This window comes from Anabrus simplex, chromosome 5 (genome assembly GCF_040414725.1).
Source record: "Anabrus simplex isolate iqAnaSimp1 chromosome 5, ASM4041472v1, whole genome shotgun sequence".
Taxonomy (NCBI): domain Eukaryota; kingdom Metazoa; phylum Arthropoda; class Insecta; order Orthoptera; family Tettigoniidae; genus Anabrus; species Anabrus simplex.
In genome coordinates, this window is record NC_090269.1 from 189760927 (window position 1) to 189781182 (window position 20256).

Below are 20256 nucleotides of genomic sequence, written 5' to 3' on the forward strand. Positions count from 1 at the left end.
ATACTGATTGTAGGATGCTAAAAGGTTTGTTTTTTCACCTATTTAATACCTATAAATTTTATAAATTAGGAATTTATTATTGATTCCACTTGAGACATGTTTCGCCCTTCATTGAGGGCATATTGAATAGGTGATAAAACAAACCTTTTAGCATCCTACATACCACTTAGTCGAGCAGCTCTTCTTCTTTCAATTCTTCCCAACCCAAACATTGCAACATTTTTGTAACGCTACTCTTTTGTCGGAAATCACCCAGAACAAATCGAGCTGCTTTTCTTTGGATTTTTTCCAGTTCTTGAATCAGGTAATCCTGGTGAGGGTCCCATACACTGGAACCATACTCTAGTTGGGGTCTTACCAGAGACTTATATGCACTCTCCTTTACATCCTTACTACAACCCCTAAACACCCTCACAACCAAGTGCAGAGATCTGTACCCTTTATTTACAATCCCATTTATGTGATTACCCCAATGAAGATCTTTCCTTATATTAACACCCAGATACTTACAATGATCCCCAAAAGGAACTTTCACCCCATCAACGCAGTAATTAAAACTGAGAGGACTTTTCCTATTTGTGAAACTCACAACCTGACTTTTAACCCCGTTTATCAACATACCATTGCCTGCTGTCCATCTCACAACATTTTCGAGGTCACGTTGCAGTTGCTCACAATCTTGTAACTTATTTATCACTCTATAGAGAATAACATCATCCGCAAAAAGCCTTACCTCCGATTCCACTCCATTACTCATATCATTTATATATATAAGAAAACGTAAAAGTCCAATAATACTGCCTTGAGGAATTCCCCTCGTAATTATTACAGGGTCGGATAAAGCTTTGCCTACTCTAATTCTCTGAGATCTATTTTCTAGAAATATAGCAACCCATTCAGTCACTCTTTTGTCTAGTCCAATTGCACTCATTTTGCCAGTAGTCTCCCATGATCCACCCTATCAAATGCTTTAGACAGGTCAATCGCGATACAGTCCATTTGACCTCCAGAATCCAAGATATCTGCTATATCTTGCTGGAATCCTATAAGTTGAGCTTCAGTGGAATAACCCTTCCTAAAACCGAATTGCCTTCTATCGAACCAGTTATTAATTTCACAAACATGTCTAATATAATCAGAAAGAATGCCTTCCCAAAGCTTACATACAATGCATGTCAAACATACTGGCCTGTAATTTTCAGCTTTATGTCTTTCACCCTTTCCTTTATACACCGGGGCTACTATAGCAACTCTCTATTCATCTGGTATAGCTCCTCCGACCAAACAATAATCAAATAAGTACTTCAGATATGGTACTATATCCCAACCCATTGTCTTTAGTATATCCCCAGAAATCTGATCAATTCCAGCCGCTTTTCTAGTTTTCAACTTTTGTATCTTATTGTAAATGTCATTGTTATCATACGTAAATTTTATTACTTCTTTGGCCTTAGTCTCCTCCTCTATCTCGACATCATCCTTGTAACCAACAATCTTTACATACTGCTGACTGAAAACTTCTGCCTTTTGAAAATCATCACATACACACTCCCCTTGTTCATTAATTATTCCTGGAATGTCCTTCTTGGAACCTGTTTCTGCCTTAAAATACCTATACATACCCTTCCATTTTTCACTAAAATTCGTATGACTGCCAATTATGCTTGCCATCATGTTATCCTTAGCTGCCTTCTTTGCTAGATTCAATTTTCTAGTAAGTTCCTTCAATTTCTCCTTACTTCCACAGCCATTTCTAACTTTATTTCTTTCCAGTCTGCACCTCCTTCTTAGTCTCTTTATTTCTCTACTAGCAAGATACCCGTGCTTCGCTACGGTATTATACTGAAATTTATAATTGAATGCTTATTGTTTTAGATATATAATCCACCGAAATTCGCGATCTGCCTCGTTTTCTGCGAGAATCCACCAAAATTCCCGATCTGACTCGTTTTCTATTAGATTACGGCACGTTTCCTCCCATTTTTCAATCTTCCTTTCCAGCAATCGATTTCGTACTTCCCGGGCTAGGCTCAGGTATTCCTCCCGGTCAGTTGAGTCCGTAAATCTTTGCCATCTTTTCCTATAATAATTGTAATATGTATGAAATCCTTCAGGAGATCCGGCGCGGTGTCATATTGGGTGCTTTGGCGGCACTGAACCCGCGGCCGGACTGCATTCTTAGTCATTACTCGTCCAGGAGCCGTTGCCAGCGCGGTCCGCACATTTGACGACGGTCCGGAACATTATTATTATTATTATTATTATTATTATTATTACTATTATGTGTTGCTGGAGTGGCTGATGACAGGGAAAACCGGAGTATCCGGAGAAAAACCGGTCCCGCCTCCGGTTTTTCCAGCACGAATGTCACATGGAGTGACCGGGATTTGAACCACGGAACCCAGCTGTGAGAGGCCGGCGCGCTGCCGCCTGAGCAACGGAGGATACTTATAAGTACATTAAGAACAGTAAAATCAATTGGTCTCGCCTCCTTCTACACCCCACCGCCGTTAAGTTTATTTACCGCCACCCCCGCACCCCCCCCCCCCAAAAAAAAAAATTAAAAGAAGGCTTGTTTCTTTATGTTTAAAGGGGATTCCAAACACCAATGTTCACGTCTATTGCCTTCAGTTTTGAGATATAAGTATCCCCATAAAAATTATTTTTTTCACTTCATTTCACACTACTCTTCCCCCCCCCCCCCCCCAAGTGAATTTTCCCGCAAAAAATACTTGTTTCTTTAATAGTAAAAGATCTTCTAAATACCAATTATCATGACTCTAACTTCTTCAGTTTTGATTTATGTGTCCCCATGAAAGGAATTCAACTCCTTTACACTCCCACCCTCCAAGATGGTTTCCCCACCAAAACGCGTTTTTCTTTGTTTTTAAAGGAGATCTAAATACGAATTTTCACGTCTGTAACAACTTTAGTTTTTATTAGATGTATGCATTCTCATACAATCAAGTCAATTAAATTTTCAATTCTTGCACCCCCCCCCCCCCCCCCTTCATTGGATTTTCCGAGAATACGTCTTTCTTTACTTTTAAAGCAGATTGCAAATATCAAATTTCACGTCTGTAACATCTTCATTTTTGAGATATCAGTAGCCTAATTCAAAGAAGTCAACACCATTTTCAGTCACTTTTACCCACCCTCCACCAGCCAAGTGGTATTTCTGAAAACTAAAAATACACTATTCGTTATGTTTAATAGAGATAAAGAAAAACCATTTTTCACTTCTGTAATATGTTAAGTTTTTTTAGATATACTGTAAAAATTCTCATTTTAAAATTTCACCCCTTTTGAGTTCCCCTTAAGTGGAGTTTCCAAAAACAAATCACCTATGTTTCTTTACATTTACAGGAGATTCCAAACACCCACTTTTTACGTCTGTAACATTTTACGTTTCCAAGATATTCTGTAAATATAGTCTTTCAAAAAATTCACCCCAATTTGTCACTCCTGTTTAACCGCCATTAATTGGATTTTCCGAAAACTAAAAAATACGTGTTTCTTTATTTTTAAAGGAGGTCCCATATACAAATTTTTAGTTCTGTAATATCTTCAGGTTCTGAAATATAAGTATCCTCATTAAAGGCATTCAACCCATTTTTCACCCTTTTACACCCCTCCTATTGGGATTTACAGGAAACAAAAAATACGTGTTCCTTTATTTTTAGAGGAGATTCTAACTACCAATTTTTACATCTGTAAATTTTAAAGTTTTAAGATGTAGACACTCATTTTAAAAAATTCACCCCCCTTTTCACCCCCCAATATTTGGATATTCCAAAAACGAAAGAATACGTGTTTCTTTACTTTTAAAGTAGATCCCAAATACCAATTTTCAGGTCTGTAGTATCTTCAGGTTCTGAGATATAAGTAGCCTCATTAAAGGCATTCAACCAATTTTTCACCCCTTTTCACGATTCCTATTGTGATTTTCTGAAAACAAAAAAATGCGTGTTTCTTTATTTTTAATGAAGATTCTAAATACCAATTTTTACATCTGCAAACTTTAAAAGTTTGGAGATAGAGATTCACTCATTTTAAAAATTCACCCCGTTTTCACCCTCCCATTAATTGGATTTTCCAAAAGCAAAAAAATACGTGTTTCTTTATTTTTAAGAGAGATCAAAAGTACCAATTTTCAGGTCTGTAATATCTTCAGTTTCTGAGATATAAGCACCGGTATCCTGATTAGGCATTCAACCCCTTTTTCACCCTTTTTCACCCCTCCTATTGGGATTGTCTGAAAACAAAAAAATACGTGTTTCCTTATTTTTAAAGAAGATTCTAAATACCAATTTTCACATCTGTAAACTTTTAAAGTTTTGAGATATAAACACACTAATTTTAAAATTTCGCCCCCCTTTTCACCCCCTTAGCGACGGAATATCCAAAAATCTTCTCTTAGCGAGCACCTACATCTTAATATGATTATATCCCCAAAATTTCATTTCTTTATGTCCAGTAGTTTTGGCTCGGCGATGATGAATCAGTCAGTCAGTCAGTCAGGACAAGCTACTTTATATATATAGATTATAATAAGGTGGGTCTTTACCATTCCTTACCACCCTTAATGGTACAAACCTGTTTTCGCATTCCTCAACAATTTCTTTAAACCCATCCCAGAGTCTGTTTACATTTTTATTTACCGTTTTCCACCGATCATAGCTACTTTTTAGAAACTGCTTCATGCCTGCTTTATCAGCCATATGGTACTGCCTAACAGTCCTACTTTTAAGACCTTCCTTTCTGTCACATTTATTTTTAACTACCACAAAAACAGCTTCATGATCACTAATACCATCTATTACTTCAGTTTTCCTATAGAGCTCATCTGGTTTTATCAGCACCACATCCAGGATATTTTTCCCTCTGGTTGGTTCCATCACTTTCTGAATCAGCTGTCCTTCCCATATTAACTTATTTGCCATTTGATGGTCATGCTTCCTGTCGTTCGCATTTCCTTCCCAATTGACATCTGGCAAATTCAGATCTCCCGCTAGAATCACATATCTTTCCATGTCGTTTCCCACATAGCTGACTATCCTATCAAATAATTCTGAATCCGCATCAGTGCTACCCTTTCCCGATCTGTACACTCCAAATATATCAAGTTGCCTATTATCTTTAGAAATGAGCCGAGAATTTCATGTGTCTCATATTTAATTTTTTCGTAGCTTACAAATTCTTCTTTCACCAGAATGAACACTCCCCCTCCCACCCTTCCTATCCTATCTCTACGATACACACTCCAGTGCCGTGAGAAAATTTCTGCATCCATTATATCATTTCTCAGCCATGATTCAACTCCTATTACAATATCTGGTAAATATATATCTATTAAATTACTTAATTCTATTCCTTTCCTTACAATACTTCTACAGTTCAACACTAACAATTTTGTCATCCCTACTTGATTTCCAGTTCCCTGTTCCCTTATCACCGCTCCCTAGGCCATCCCGTTTCCCTGAATGTACCTCCCTATTACCCTTCCAAACAAATTTCCTAACTTATACGTACCACTGTGGTTTAAATGAAGGCCATCTGAGCGCAGATCCCTATCTCCTACCCACCCATTAGGATCTAGAAATTTCCAGTTTTCCACATACCCACTCCATAGTCTCATTTAAATCCCCAATCACCCTCCAGTCAGTATCTCTTCTATACAGTATTCCACTAATAATCTCCGCTTTCTTAAACTTTACCCATGCTGCATTTACCAGATCCCAGATCTCTAGTTTCAAGTTTACGGTTCCTCCAGTAGAGGAGTTCTTTTAGGCGCAAGATTTAAATGTGTGGCGTAGAGGTGTACCTCCCGATACTATTATTATTATTATTATTATTATTATTATTATTATTATTATTATTATTATTATTATTATTATTATTATTATTCATTGCTTGCAGCAGGCAAGCTGCTGATCTGGTAGCAAAAGTGCAGGTATTCCTTTACAGGACTGCAAAATTTATATTGAAGCAATCTATTTCAGAATTCAAGCCTGTGTTATACTTGGGAGAAAATGTGCTTCCGTTTTTGTAGTCGATCATTGTCGGCAGCATCGAGTACGGGCAGCTCTTTGTCCATTTAGTGTGATTAAAATTATTTGATTCATCCCACAAATGAAAATAACAATAATTACTGAACAAAACAATAGACTTAAAAGTAAATGTTTCTGGTTGCTGAGAGAAGTGGTCTTGCTTCACTTATTTTCCAACAAAATGACCATCTGTGTCAATGTTCTAATAGAGTGCTTCTATCTATAACCAAACCATTACGTGATACATTAATTTTATCATTCATATACCTGTACAAAGGTCTCGCACTGCCGTACCTATTATATTTCAAATGATCAAAATTTTTCATTTTTGTTCTTTCACCACTTGCATTCCAAGAACCTCAGATATTTCCTGATTTTAACCCAAATGGTAATTTATCAGCTGTTAAACTGATCAGCACCAAGCTGGATAGCTGCAGTCGCTTAAGTGCGGCCAGTATCCAGTATTCGGGAGATAGTAGGTTCAAACCCCACTGTCGGCAGCCCTGAAAATGGTTTTCCGTGGTTTCCCATTTTCACACCAGGCAAATGCTGGGGCTGTACCTTAATTAAGGCCACGGCCGCTTCCTTCCCGCTCCTAGCCCTTTCCTGTCCCATCGTCGCCGTAAGACCTATCTGTTTATCAGATGTAAGGCTTTTCAGGCGTTTGCTCTATTAACCAGCGTTTCGTCTTAGGTCTGACACTAGACTCGTCAGACCTAAGACGAAACGCTGGTTAATAGAGCAAACGCCTGAAAAGCCTTACATCTGATATGTTTTTGACATGCTCTGTTGGTGAAAAATATCTAATTCCCTCTATGGGAAATTAGAATTTTCCAGACCTATCTGTGTCGGTGCGACGTAAAGCAATGAGCAAAAAAAAACTGATCAGCTCAGTACTACTAATAAGTGGTGGAATGTGGTAAGAGTACCTGCAGTCTGTTACTCGCAAATATGTGAAGGTGAAAGGGTGATGGTTCCATTTTGACAGTATTCTTTCTGTTCATGATCATAAAGAATGGTGGCTATAAATTCCATAAATTATGACTTTTGTCGAGAAAACTAACTTAGGCTTGGTTTATATTAACTACTGTATTTCTTTTAGATGATCATGACGTGCTGCACTTCTTGACCACCAGCTTGTACCCACCAGGGCAAAGCCCTCCCTCTGTTCAGGCATCTCGTGTCAGTGAAGAGGAACAGCAGAAATTGAGCCAGGAGTATGCTGATTATCAGAAGAAACTTGACCAACAGAAGGAAGAGTAAGTACATTTCTAATGATTAGAGCAAAGCACTTAATGACCTTTACTTTAAAAATATATATTCAAAATAAAAATGAAATTATGACCTAAAAGTAGTACAAAAATGACCAAATAATTTTAAAAAAAGGACAAACTTTTGAATTGATTATCTGACACTGTTCTTTTATTGGTGAATAGGAGTTTGAGTTTATAATTGGTGATTTATTAAAATATATTGTATATTGAAGTGTCTGATATTTTTACAACATATGAGTTACAGTTTACAAAGAAAACTTGGCAGAGAATCTCAAAGGAAAATGATTTTAGGACAGACTTAAACATAGAAAAACTTCTTTCCACTTCAGCAGAAACTGTTGGAGCATATTCAAAGCAGGAAATATCTCCTTAAGTCAGCATGAGGAAAATATTCTCCTGACAAAGCTTTGCCAATAGAACGTTTTGTTTTGAAACCACAATTCTTATTTAACACCTTCATTTTCAGTGCAGTTGCTTCACCCACTTTACCACTCACACTATTCAAATTATTGACAGCTCTGTCCACAACTTGCAGTTGATTCACTAGTTCTACTTGTGATATTTCAAGAACAGTTATGGCATCAGGAAGGACCCAAAATTGGTTTTAATGTAAGAAAGTGCACCCACGATTTCTTTATCAGGCAGCTGTTCAAGACACTTTCAACACTATCACCTTGACAGAATCTGTGTAATACTTTAATACTTGGGTTTCTACAAAATGTAGGTTAAATTATCTTTTACCGGGCGAGTTGGCCATGTGGTTAGGGGCGCGCAGCTGTGTGTTTGAATCCAGGAGATAGTGGGTTCGAACCCCACTGTCGGCAGCCCTGAAGATGGTTTTCTGTGGTTTCCAATTTTCACACCAGGCAAATGCTGGGGCTGAACCTTAAGTAAGGCCATGGCAGCCTCCTTCCCACTCCTAGGCCTTTCCTATCCAATCGTTGCCATAAGACCTGTGTCAGTGCAACGTAAAGCAAAATTTAAAAAAAAAAAAAAAAAAAAAAATACCTTTAACCGTCTAAAATAACAAAACAATAACAAATATAATAAGAGGTACCTTTCTACTCAAAATAACTATATGGCAAATAGAAAGAAAAGAAAACCCATCTGATTTACTGCTCTGTCTTGTCACGACATCTTAAGATATTTAGTTACCACATAATTTCTCCTTTTGGCCTCCTAGTCCATTCTCTTAGAACATATCTAATCCAAGTAATAGCATACCTCTCTTCTGTTGGTTTCTTTAATTTTGATATGGTTTTCTCAACACATCCTAATTTTATTTTAATTTTCTTTCTGCTAACAATTTCTATTCTCTATATTCTGTTGGTTTTCTATTTCTTAGAACCGTGTTTTTCCTTGATTTGTTCCTTAATGGTATATAGTTTTAGTTTGGCCATCTTAAAAGGTATTAAGGTACGGCAAGAGAACATCATTCTTCCTTAAGACATGAAAATAACACATACACAAGAAACTAGTGGCACGCTGGTCTTAACTGATAATAGTAATTACTTCAAAGTTTTCATGTAGCCAGCGTGAATGTAGTACAATTTAAGAGTTACCTTGTTGTCAATGTACTAACTGGGCAAACCAGTTACACACCCCAAAAATAATTGCATTAATTACATATTTAATATAGTTTAAAATGCTGCTAATGTAATTTGCATAATCTCATAAATGGAAGCTGGCCAGGCTCAATAGGCACCCACATTTCGCTATATAATCATTTCATTCTTAGCGAATGGCAAGAATGGAACCATGTGACTACCAGCCATAATAGTACTATGGTTGGCAGAAGAGCGCACCAGCATACTGTAAAGGAATAATTTACACTTGAAGGCGAAATAGTTAAATAAAATTAATATTTGACACTCATTTCAAATTTTGCTTAAAAGCAACCGAAAAATATTAAGTAAGGTGGGAGTGTAACGAGACTAGGCTTAGTCATGTTATAAATAGACGAGAATTATAAGCACTAAAAACAGTTAAAATAGGCAGACATATAGGCTTTTAAATTATAGAAAATAGGCACTAACGTGTAAAATAGGCATTAAAAATACTTATAATTCAATAACACGCTCGATTTTTATAAAATGAATTTACAACAAGCAACGTTTCAATGTTTTCGGCTAACAATCTTGTTCTCCTGTCGGGCAGAATGTTTTGTACTGAGAGAAATCTCTTAACATCACAGGAAGTGATTGGACAAAACTTCAATGAAGCCACTTCATCTGCTTTTAGTTCAACTGCTTCATCTACTTCACCTCGTAGCACCCTGGCTACTTTTACTGTCGTTTTCCATCATGGATTCTGCTGCAGGACTCTTATGGAACTCTTTACTGACAGCGGCTACCTTCTCAGAGGTTCGGTCAACATTTCTCCTGACTTCTTCCACAACCCTAAATGACTCCACCCGGGGAAAGCCACTGGTCTCCTACTCGGTGATTGCTCCCGGCAGCTTGTTGAAGTCTGAAGATGCTCCAGCTTATGCAAGGCGGATATTAGCTCCCATCATTGCAGTGCACAGGTCTATAGAAAATTGTTGTGGACTGGTAGAAAAGCTGCGATGACAACGCTTTCTGTACTCGAGTCAAATGCATCGCAATATTTTTATGTTGATCTATATGGTATGTTTTCACATTTGATCTGAAAAATAATAAAATTGACTTAAATTACAATGTTCTTATATTCCTAAAGCTGGACTAATTGGCAATAACGCTTAGTATAAACATAATAATGGTGTATGGCCTCCGGAGGGGCCTGGTGCGGGTCTTTTTCTCGTAGACAGCCTATTAGGCGACGTGCATGTCTATGAAGATAAGGGCCCCTCCTAGGATGATTTCTAATGTTGAATACGCCACACACACCCAGCCCCGGAGCCATTGGAATTAACAAATTAAGGTTAAAATCGCCGACCCGACCGGGAATCGAACCTGGGTCCCTATGAACCTAAGGCCAGTACGCTGACCATTCAGCCAACGAGTCGGACAGTATAAACATGCATTTGTTTCATTAAAAAAAAGAAAGACTATTAGAGGTGATGTTTCTAGAAGTACAAAACTTTGAAGTAGGAACAAGAGAATTCGTAATTTACTTGGAAATATGTCCTCAAAATGTTCACTTATAATCTGGCAGTTTTTTGTCGAGTTCATCGGGTGAAAAAAAAAAAAAAAAACATGAAAATGACGCGATATATACCTGAGTAGCTTCCTACATGCTTGCCAGAAACTCACCAAGCTGCCTCTAGCAGTATTCTTACTTATATAGAAAAACTAGCTGATGTACCTGTGCTTCGCTATGGAATTCTACATTGTATACGGAATTGTAGTGTACACGTGAGCAAGATTGTATTAAATTGCATAGCTCTTCACGTTGCCCTAGAAAAGCGACGGGGAAGTCACCAAACATATTTTCTCGTATGAAGACTGAGTTAGGGAATTTTCACTGTAATGGTAGACCCGCTTGCATACCATCAGTCACAATCAGGTTGGGGAGTTTTCATTATAATGGTAGATACTCACTCTCCACCTGCCTTTTTACATCTTCAAAAAGACTGTCTAAGTGGTTTTTCCCAACTGAAATGAACATACATTACATTGACGTCAGTAGGAATGGCGCGATTAAAAGCAATGCTTTCATATGAAATAATCAAATGAAACACCACACATTTTCTCACTTTAAACCAACAGGACTACACTGCCGATCTAACAGTCCAAAGTTCCAGAGCTGGAATGACCAAGCTGCAGACAGCCGTGATTCGTGAACACTCTTCGTCTTTTTTCGGCGGGGGGGGGGGGGGAGGGTCAAAACTATGCTCTTTTACTAATCTCTTTCCTAGGAGTACCCGATGAGTCGGAAAATATCAATTCACTACACTGACGGCAGAAAAATCTATTTGACTTGGAGACAAATTTTTCCTCCAACCCAGAGGAGAAAACCCTATTCACTGATAATTTGGAATAAAATGAACGTCAAATTTAATAAAAATGAAGTGGAAGAAGCTTTTCTTAAGAAACGGCTCTTTTCAGGGTTGAATTTTGAGTTATTTAGTGAATTGTGGTGCTATAATTTGGAATAGGCCTAAATTGTTTTTCTAGACCAGGCCATACAACTACTACTACTACTCTGCCTTAAGTATGCACACTGCTCATTCAGAAACAGCACGTCAGAGTAGGAATCGAATAACTGGAATACTATGAAGAACCAGTGTACCATTACATACCAGTTTTATCAGAAAATGTATGAATCAGAGGAATGGCATGCTAAAGAAGAAAGTTTTCTAACTCCCCGGCTATTTCCTGCCAATATTCAGTCAGGCTATTATACTCGGTACGCAGCAGTAATTCCATCTATCAGAGTTGAGAGGCAGCATAAGAGACAAATAACATCACGACAAACAATGGTCCATGTAATGTTATTGTTGATCAGTGTTATGTGCTGTCAGTATTGTAGGCCTTCACATTTAGTTTTCTTCTAACTCTGAAATACCACTCATCATAGTCAGTACGGTAAAACTGAATAAAACATAAATGATCGGGAATTGTATTCTCTGTAACTTTTGTTATGTAGTACTTTTCGATAGGACCAAAAATAGGTATTAAAAATGAAATTTTAGGCGCCTTTCCCTAAACTGTATTTTCATCCAGAGTGAAAAAAAGTGTTTATAGCTTAGACTGTAGTTTCTTATTCACCGACTCTATACCGATCTTTATTACATTCTTTTAACCCATTTTCTCGTGACTCGGCGTCGATATGAACTTAGCAACAAAAATACAAATTTATGAATATCTGTGTTATAGTCGGTACGGTAAAAATATTTGACATAAATGGTCGGAAATTTAACTCTATATAACTTTGGTTATGTAGTATTTATCGATACGATCACTAATAATATAAATATTTGAGAATAAATTTTAGGCCTTCCCCTAAACTACCATATCATTCAGCGTGAATAAAATGATTTATAGTCTAGATTATAGGGGCTCATTCTCAGACTTTGTATACCTATTTTCAATGAGATAGGACCACTGATGATGTAAATATTTAAGAATTAAATTTTAGACCTTCCCGTAAACTACCATTTCACTCAGCGTGAGTAAAATTATTTATGGCCTAGATTATAGCAAATTATTCTCCCACTTTTCATACCAATTTGTATTAAGATAGGACCACTAATAACATAAATATTTGAAAATTAAATTTTAGGCCTTCCCCTAAACTACCATTTCTATCAGCGTGAATAAAATTATTTATGGCTTAGATTGTAGCGACTTATTGCTAGACTTTGCATACCGATTTTCATGAAATTCTCTTTAGCCGTTTTCTAGTGATGCATGTACAGACAGCCAGACAGACAGGTAAAAAGTGCATTTCCTTGTTACTGTGGACATGACCGATACAGAAATACCATTCTTTTCAAATTCTGAGCAATGTACAGACAAAACTGTTATTTTATATATATAGATTAAACAGAGGCACTATAAATCTCAGATTTGTGAACATTTTATATGTTGCTATTCGCCTGCTTTGGTCACCTGGGTCAGCTGTCATGAGGACTATTTTCTGTTGCCTGCAATAGATCCTGCATCGTGTGCCCACAAGGCTGCCACCCTCGTAGAAAATTAGAAAACCATGTGATTTGAAATTGTCGTGGCATGCGCCCATAAACTTACTTACAATTTAGCAAAACTCTAGATGGGATGCTAGAGCTTACGCACCCCAGACTCTCTTTGCTTGTCTCCCCCACCCCTCAGCACAACGGATACAAACCAGACCTCGCCAATCCATACCAACGGTCTTTCCACTGGCCTGGTCTTGTAAAGATAGTCTTTGTAGCCTTGTTAGACACGCTGTGACATCGTCTAGCCTCTGTGATATCGTCCTAGCTGCACCACATTCGATCTTCACCCTATGTTTCACGAAGGCATAGCGGAAATGTAATAGAGTTCACTAGAGCCTACGCATAGCGCTGGTGAAAGTTACTCATTTTTTTTAAAAATTACAATTCAGTTGTAGTCCGCTTCTGTGGTGTAGTAGTTAGCGTGATTAGCAGCCACCAACGTAGGCTCGGGTTCGATTCCCGGTTCTGCCACGAAATTTGAAACGTGGCAAGAGGGCTGGAACGGGGTCCACTAAACCTTGGGAGTTCAACTGAGTAGAGGTGGGTTCGATTCCCACATCACCGGTGGAGTTGGCCGTACGGTTAGGGGCGCGCAGCTGTGAGCTTGCATCCGGGAGGTAGTGGGTTGGAATCCCACTGTCGGCAGCGATGAAGATGGTTTTCCGTGGTTTCCCATTTTTACACCAGACAAATGCTGGGGCTGTACCAAATAAGGAAACTACCGCTTCCTTCCAACTCCTAGACCTTTCCTATCCCATCGTCACCGTAAGACCTATCTGTGTCGGTGCGACATAAAGCCGCTAGCAAAAAATAAAATTCCCACCTCAGCCATCCTCAAAGTGCTTTTCTGTGGTTTCCCACTTCTCCTCAGGGAAATGCCGAGATGGTACCTAACTTAAAGACGCGGCCTCTTCCTTCCCTCTTATTTTCCTGTCCCTTCCAATCTTCCCATGTCTTCACAAGGCCCCTGTTCAGCATAGGTGAGGCTGTCTGGAAAAGGTACTAGTCCTCCTCCCCGGTTGTATTCCCCGACCCAAAGTCTTACGCTCCAGGACACTGCCCTTGACACGGTAGAGGTGGGATCCTTCGCTGAGTCTGAGGGAAAAACCTACCCTGAAGGGTAAACAGATTGAGAAAGAAAGAAAGAAAGAAAGTATTTCAGTTGTAAATCTCTATTTTTGCGGGAATTGAATCAGAGTTCATATTAACGGTTTTTAATTTTCATCCACTCTGTGACAAGAGACCATTGGCGATATAACTCCTCATTCAGTAATAAAATGATTATCTACATTTTAGTACCAGTAATATAAATGATTGAAAGTTCACGACTAATATAGCACTGCAACAAAATAACTTTCCACAATAAGTAAATTAATAGGCCTACAAATGCTACAATGAAATGTGATCGTAGTTCAGTTACAAAAAAAAAAAAAAAAGGGGGAACAAACGAACTTACGAAGCTTGGCAGAAGACTACCTTTCCATCCTTAGTGAAATTGGGATCCCCTGTGATCCACCGCTTCAGCCAGTAGCATTTCGACGATTTTTCTTTGCAATTACATTTTTTACGTCACGCCGACACAGATAGGTCTTATGGGGACGATGGGATGGTAAAGGCCTAGGAGTGGGAAGGAAGCAACCGTGGCCTTAATTAAGGTGTGCCTGGTGTGAAAATGGGAAACGACAGAAAACCATCTTCAGGGCTGCCGACAGTGGGGCTCGAACCCACTATCTCCCGGATGCATGCTCACAGCTGTGCGCCCCTAAGCGCACATCCAACTTGCCCGATGATTTTTCTTCGGGTATTGCCACAGACACCCTTCTTCTCAACAATAAATCGCAACATGTTCTGAAGATAAAGCGTACGCGTACAACAGTTCACCTTGAGAAGGAGGTATAAGGGTTTGACGTTGATTGGTTCTCGCATATGTCTTAGAATGTTGGAGGGGCTGAAGGCTTCGAGGTCAAATTGTTCCTTGTTTCTCCTAACAAAAATTTCCCAAGAACTATTTCTGGTGACTTCCAAAATTCCCATTTTTGTTCGTGGGGTAAACAGATCTTGAGAAATGAGAAGATAATACTGTCAAGCACATCAGTTACAATATAATGCACTGGAAGGAAACCGGCTTCTTTAAAATGGATTAAAAAGGGCATCAAATAGGCATTGAATAGGCAATTATACTCCAAATAGTCACAAACCCCTGAAATAGGCATTTATAGGCACAATAAAACCAACTAAATCTAGCTTAAAGGAACCTGAAACGGATTTATATCTCAAAAGCCTACGTTTCTGAGCACAGGAATAAAATAGGCAAATAGGCAAATTCCCATCTCTAGTTATAAACCTCATTTTCAAGAGTATTTATTTAATGCTTTGTTTGGGGAGTGTATGGTGTTTCCCATTCACTTCAGCAGCGCGTGTCCTTTACAGGCGGGGAATTCGGGACGGCAGTTGTCCTACAAGCGAAAGAGGCTAGCACCCGCTAGCGACTCTGTTAATCGGGGCGAGTGAATGTGTTCGTTATTGTGTGGTTTGCGTGCTGTTCTATCCTCTATGCTTTTTACATTGTTTCTGTGCATAGTTTCGTTGGAGTTGTAGGCCACGTGTTTTTTTTTCTTGTGGTTCAGTTCTTTTCTCCCTTTCATAGTCTTATGTTAATAATGTAAGAGACATAATGATCTGTTTTGCATGTGGTAGTTTCGTGTATTTCAGTGCATTTGTGTTCATTCCTAGTTCATATTTTTAATGACTTGAATCATGGTCAGACTACACTAAGGCCATGACCCTGGAACTTGGCAACATATGGGACACCATCCCTGTCCTGAAGGAGGCGCTACTTCAGCTGATGCTGGGACGATGACGCCTATGAGTCTGGGCCTTCGTTGCCGCCGTCGCGGATGAGGTCATCCTGGGCTTAGATGCACTACGGGCATATGAGGCGACTGTCGACGTGGGACTGCGTGTGTTGTGGCTCGGCAAACAAGAGATAACGCTCCGACGCCCAGGGACGCAAACTCGAGTACCACAATTAACGCTGGCCAGTGACGAAGTGATACCAGCCAACAGCGAGATGATGGTTACGGCACGGTTAGAGGAACCCATACAAGGGGACACTGTGCTCGTGGAACCCAGACCGCCAACCGCCGATCAAGGGCTCTACCTAGCCAGGACGCTTTTTCCGGCATGAAGCTGCATGCCGGTACGCATATTGAATTCAACGTCGCAGGAGCAGATGATACCCAGCGAGACCAAGCTTGGAACTTAACCAGTTACATGCGACGTGCCAGTGGAGGACATAGACACACCGGCCCTGGAAGCAGGCAAAGGGTCGGATAAACTCCAGATGATTATATCCTACGTCCGGAAACATTTGGAGGCGAGACAGCTCAGGGAGCTTAAGAAACTAATCCATGAGTTTAGGGACATCTTCACCGCTACTGGAGGTGACTACGGAAAGACGGAGAGTGTGTACCATCGCATTACCACCGGCGATGCCGCTCCAATCCGACAGCCACCTCGTAGGGTGCACCTGGCAAAACGGGTGGACATCGACCAGATGCTAGGTGACATGAAGCAGCGGGGAGTCATCGAGGAGTCGAACAGCCAATGGTCATCGCCAGTGATTCTGGTGAATAAAAATAACGGTGAGCTCCGCTTCTGCATCGATTACCGCAAGTTGAACGACGTTGCGAAGAAGGACTGTTTCCCGTTACCTCGGATAGATAACACCCTGGACACGTTATCTGGAGCCCAGTGGTTTTCGACTTTGGATCTGAAGTCTGGGTACTGGCAAGTGGTGGTCCATCGTGAAAACAAAGAGAAGACAGCGTTCTCAACCAGCCAAAGGCTCTACCAGTTCACCGTGATGCCCTTCGGCCTCTGCAACGCGCCGGCGACCTTCGAGCGATTGATGGAGTCTATATTGAGGGGGCTAACTCACAGCGCCTGCCTCATGTATCTGGACGATATAATTATTGTGGGACGCACGTTCAGAGAGCACGTTGAGAACCTGTGGAGAGTGTTCAAGAGGCTACGTGAGGCTCACCTAAAGTTAAATCCCGGAAAATGCCACCTATTCCAGAAGGAGGTGCGCTACCTCTGTCACATCGTGTCATCGGAGGGAGTAGCCACGGATCCGGAGAAGTTAAGAGCTGTCAGGGACTGGGCGGTGCCGAAGACCAAGCAAGAACTGAGGAGTTTCCTCGGTCTTTGCACGTACTACCGCAGATTTATAGCTGGCTATGCAGACATCTCAAAGCCCCTTACGTGGCTCACTGAAGCGAGGAGGCCTTTCCAATGGTCAAATGAGGCGGAGGATGCCTTCTGGATGCTGAAGGAGTCCCTGTGTACGGCACCGATCCTAGGATACCCCAGGCCTGGGGAGAAGATCATCGTAGACACCGATGCCAGCGACGTGGGAATTGGTGGGGTGCTGTGCCGAGTGAAAGACGGCCAGGAGAAGGTGATCGCCTATTTCAGCAAGAAGTTGTCTAAAGCTGAGAGAAATTACTGCATGACGTGTCAGGAATGCTGGCCATCGTGAAGACTTTGGAGCACTTCTACAAGTATCTGTATGGGCAGCTTTTCCACCTGCGTACTGACTGCTCCGCATTGACCTGGCTCCTAAGCTTCAGAAATCTAGAAGGACAGACAGCTCACTGGGTACAACGCCTTCAGGAGTACGACTTCACCGCCAAGCACCGACAAGGAAGGAAGCACGCTCAATCCAGGAGATTGTGCCTTGAGAACTGTGCACACTGCCAGAAAGTGGAGAGACAGCCAGGCATCGTGGACGTCCGGGCAGTGAGGGCCATCACCACTGAAGGATGGGATAGGGACACTCTCAGGAGGGATCAGCTGAAGGATGACAACATCGGGCTGATCTTACGGGAAGTAGAGTCGGGGCAGAGACCGGAATGGAAAGACATTGCCGAACGCAGTCCAACCTATAAGGCTTACTGGACCCAGTGGTCATCTCTCATGGTTAGTGACGGGGTACTTACCCGCTTGTGGGAATTGACTGACAGAAAGAAACGTATTGCCCACGTGATAATTCCCAGAAGCATGAGAAAAGAAGTGCTGACTGAGTTGCATGTGGGCACTACTGCCGGCCACTTGGGAGTGAATAAGACCCTAGATCGTGCCTGACAGCGTTACTACTGGGTGCATCTGAGGAACGAGGTTGTGTCAGCTGTGTGACACCTGCGCTACGAGCTGGGGTCCACGTACCAGGAGTAAGGGCCAGATGATGCAGTACAACATTGGAGCACCTTTCGAAAGGATCGCCATTGATGTTGAGGGACCATTCCCCGAATCTGACGCCGGGAACCGTTACCTACTCCTGGCCATGGGCTACTTCACAAAGTCGCCAGAGGTCTACACCATCCCGAACCAAGAGGCAACAATAGTGGGCAACGTTTTGGTCAAGAACTTCTGCTGATTCGGTGTCCCGACGGAGCTTTATAGTGATCAAGGCAGAAACTTTGAGTCCAGATTGATGCAAGAGGTTCTGTAGCGCTTAGGAGTGCGGAAGACCCATACTACGCCCCTCCACCCTCAGTCAGATGGCATGGTAGAGCTTTTTGTGAAAACCGTTGAGGAGCATCTCAGAAAGGTGGTTTTGGTGCACCAGAGGGACTGGGACGAGAGGGTTCCATTCTTCTTGATGGCCTATCGAGCGTCCACCCATGAGATGACGAGCATGACACCTGCTAACATGGTCTCCAGAAGGGAGCTCTGCCTGCCATCTGATCTAATGTTCGGGTCGACACCAGACCAGCGGCAGCCAGCGACGGACTATGTATGGGTGTTGGTGGATCGGCTCAAGGACATCCACTATAATGCCCGTCATCATCTAAGGGTAGCCAGCGACCGGATAAAAGCCCGCTACGACATGTGGCAAACTCTGCGGGTTTCCAGGAAGGTGACAGTGTGTGGCTGTACCGTCCGGTGTGAACAAAAGGGAAGTCACCGAAACTGCAGCCACAATGGGAAGGCCCATATGCAATCGTCGCCGATGTTGTCTACCAGATCCAGCTGCCTCCCCGAGGGAAGATGATTGTTGTTCACCTGGATCGCCTGGCACCATATCATGGAGCAGCTCGAGACGAGCAGCCTTAAGGAGGGACAGTGTAATGGTTACTGTGTCCACCATGTTGGAATTTAAGAGATCTGGCGACATCACCATCTAGTCTGCCCGTTTACTCTTAGACTCCATGATCGGAAAAACAGAGAGAAGAAAAGAAGAACAGTAGAAAGTGTCGTAGCTTAGATGGTAAAAAGGAAAATTGTGTGAAGAAAGAGATCAAGAGAAGTGTGTAGTCGGGAATCCTGACTGTGTACCGAGGTGTAAGTGATAATTAACATTAATTGATACATTATAGTATAGAAGCTACCAGCCTACGTGTTAATTTACCTTACTACCCTGCCAACTCGTCACAATATGATAGCATGATAATATGATATGTGAAGACAACAGTCGGTAGAACAGAATGGTTTGGAATTAACAGTGGGCTATAACAAAGGAGTGTGTTATCAACTTTACTATTCATAATGGTGATGGATGACAACGTAAGGGCAGCAAGGGAAGTTATAGAGGAGAAAGAATGAATGTAATTATCTTTCCAAATGATGTGCTCTGGGGAGAAGATGAGGATTAGGTACAACAACAGCTGAATGTACTGAATAGAATGATTGAACAATGGGGATTGAGGATCAGTGTGGAGTAGAGCAAGACAATGGTGATGAGCAGAGGCAGTAAAGAAGGAAAAGGAGCTATCAAAATTGGAGACAAGTAGCTGGAAATAGTGAAAACTTCAAGTACTTGGGAAGTGCACTGATAGAAAATGGAAGACTGGATATGGAAATTAGTAGAAAGGTACAACTGGGGAGTACCTTTTACCTTTTAATATAGAATAAAGATGGTACCAATGAAGGCTGAAGAAGTAATGTACAAGGGTTATTACTTACCTATAATGATATATGCAGCAGAAACCTGGACAATTACTCAGAGAGATGAGAGTAGAGAACAGGCAGCTGAATGAAATTCATGAGTAGTATGGTACACAAGACAAATAGGTGGTGGTGGTGATTATTGTTTTAAGAGGAAGTACAACTAGGCAACCATCCTGTATGTAACACTAATCACATGGAAAAAATGGAAGCGATCCGATATTTCGAAAAATATCACCCAAAAGAAGACAAGGGCCACGAAGGGCGTGAAAATTAAAGACTCCCTAGCCCTCGCAAACCTAATAGCGTCGGGGTCGGAAAAGAACAACAGTTGACCAAGGGAGGTCGGATAGGATAGATG

General features: G+C 41.0%; 1 protein-coding gene across 1 annotated transcript in view; it reads left to right on the forward strand.

The window, feature by feature from the left end:
- The window catches only part of ergic53 (protein ERGIC-53), a 202836-nt gene that overhangs the window by 118990 nt on the left and 63590 nt on the right, over nucleotides 1-20256 (forward strand). Inside the window, exon 7 of the mRNA XM_067147234.2 lies at nucleotides 7153-7309. Coding sequence (XP_067003335.1) covers nucleotides 7153-7309 — 157 coding nt within the window. The remainder of the gene's footprint in view (nucleotides 1-7152; nucleotides 7310-20256) is intronic.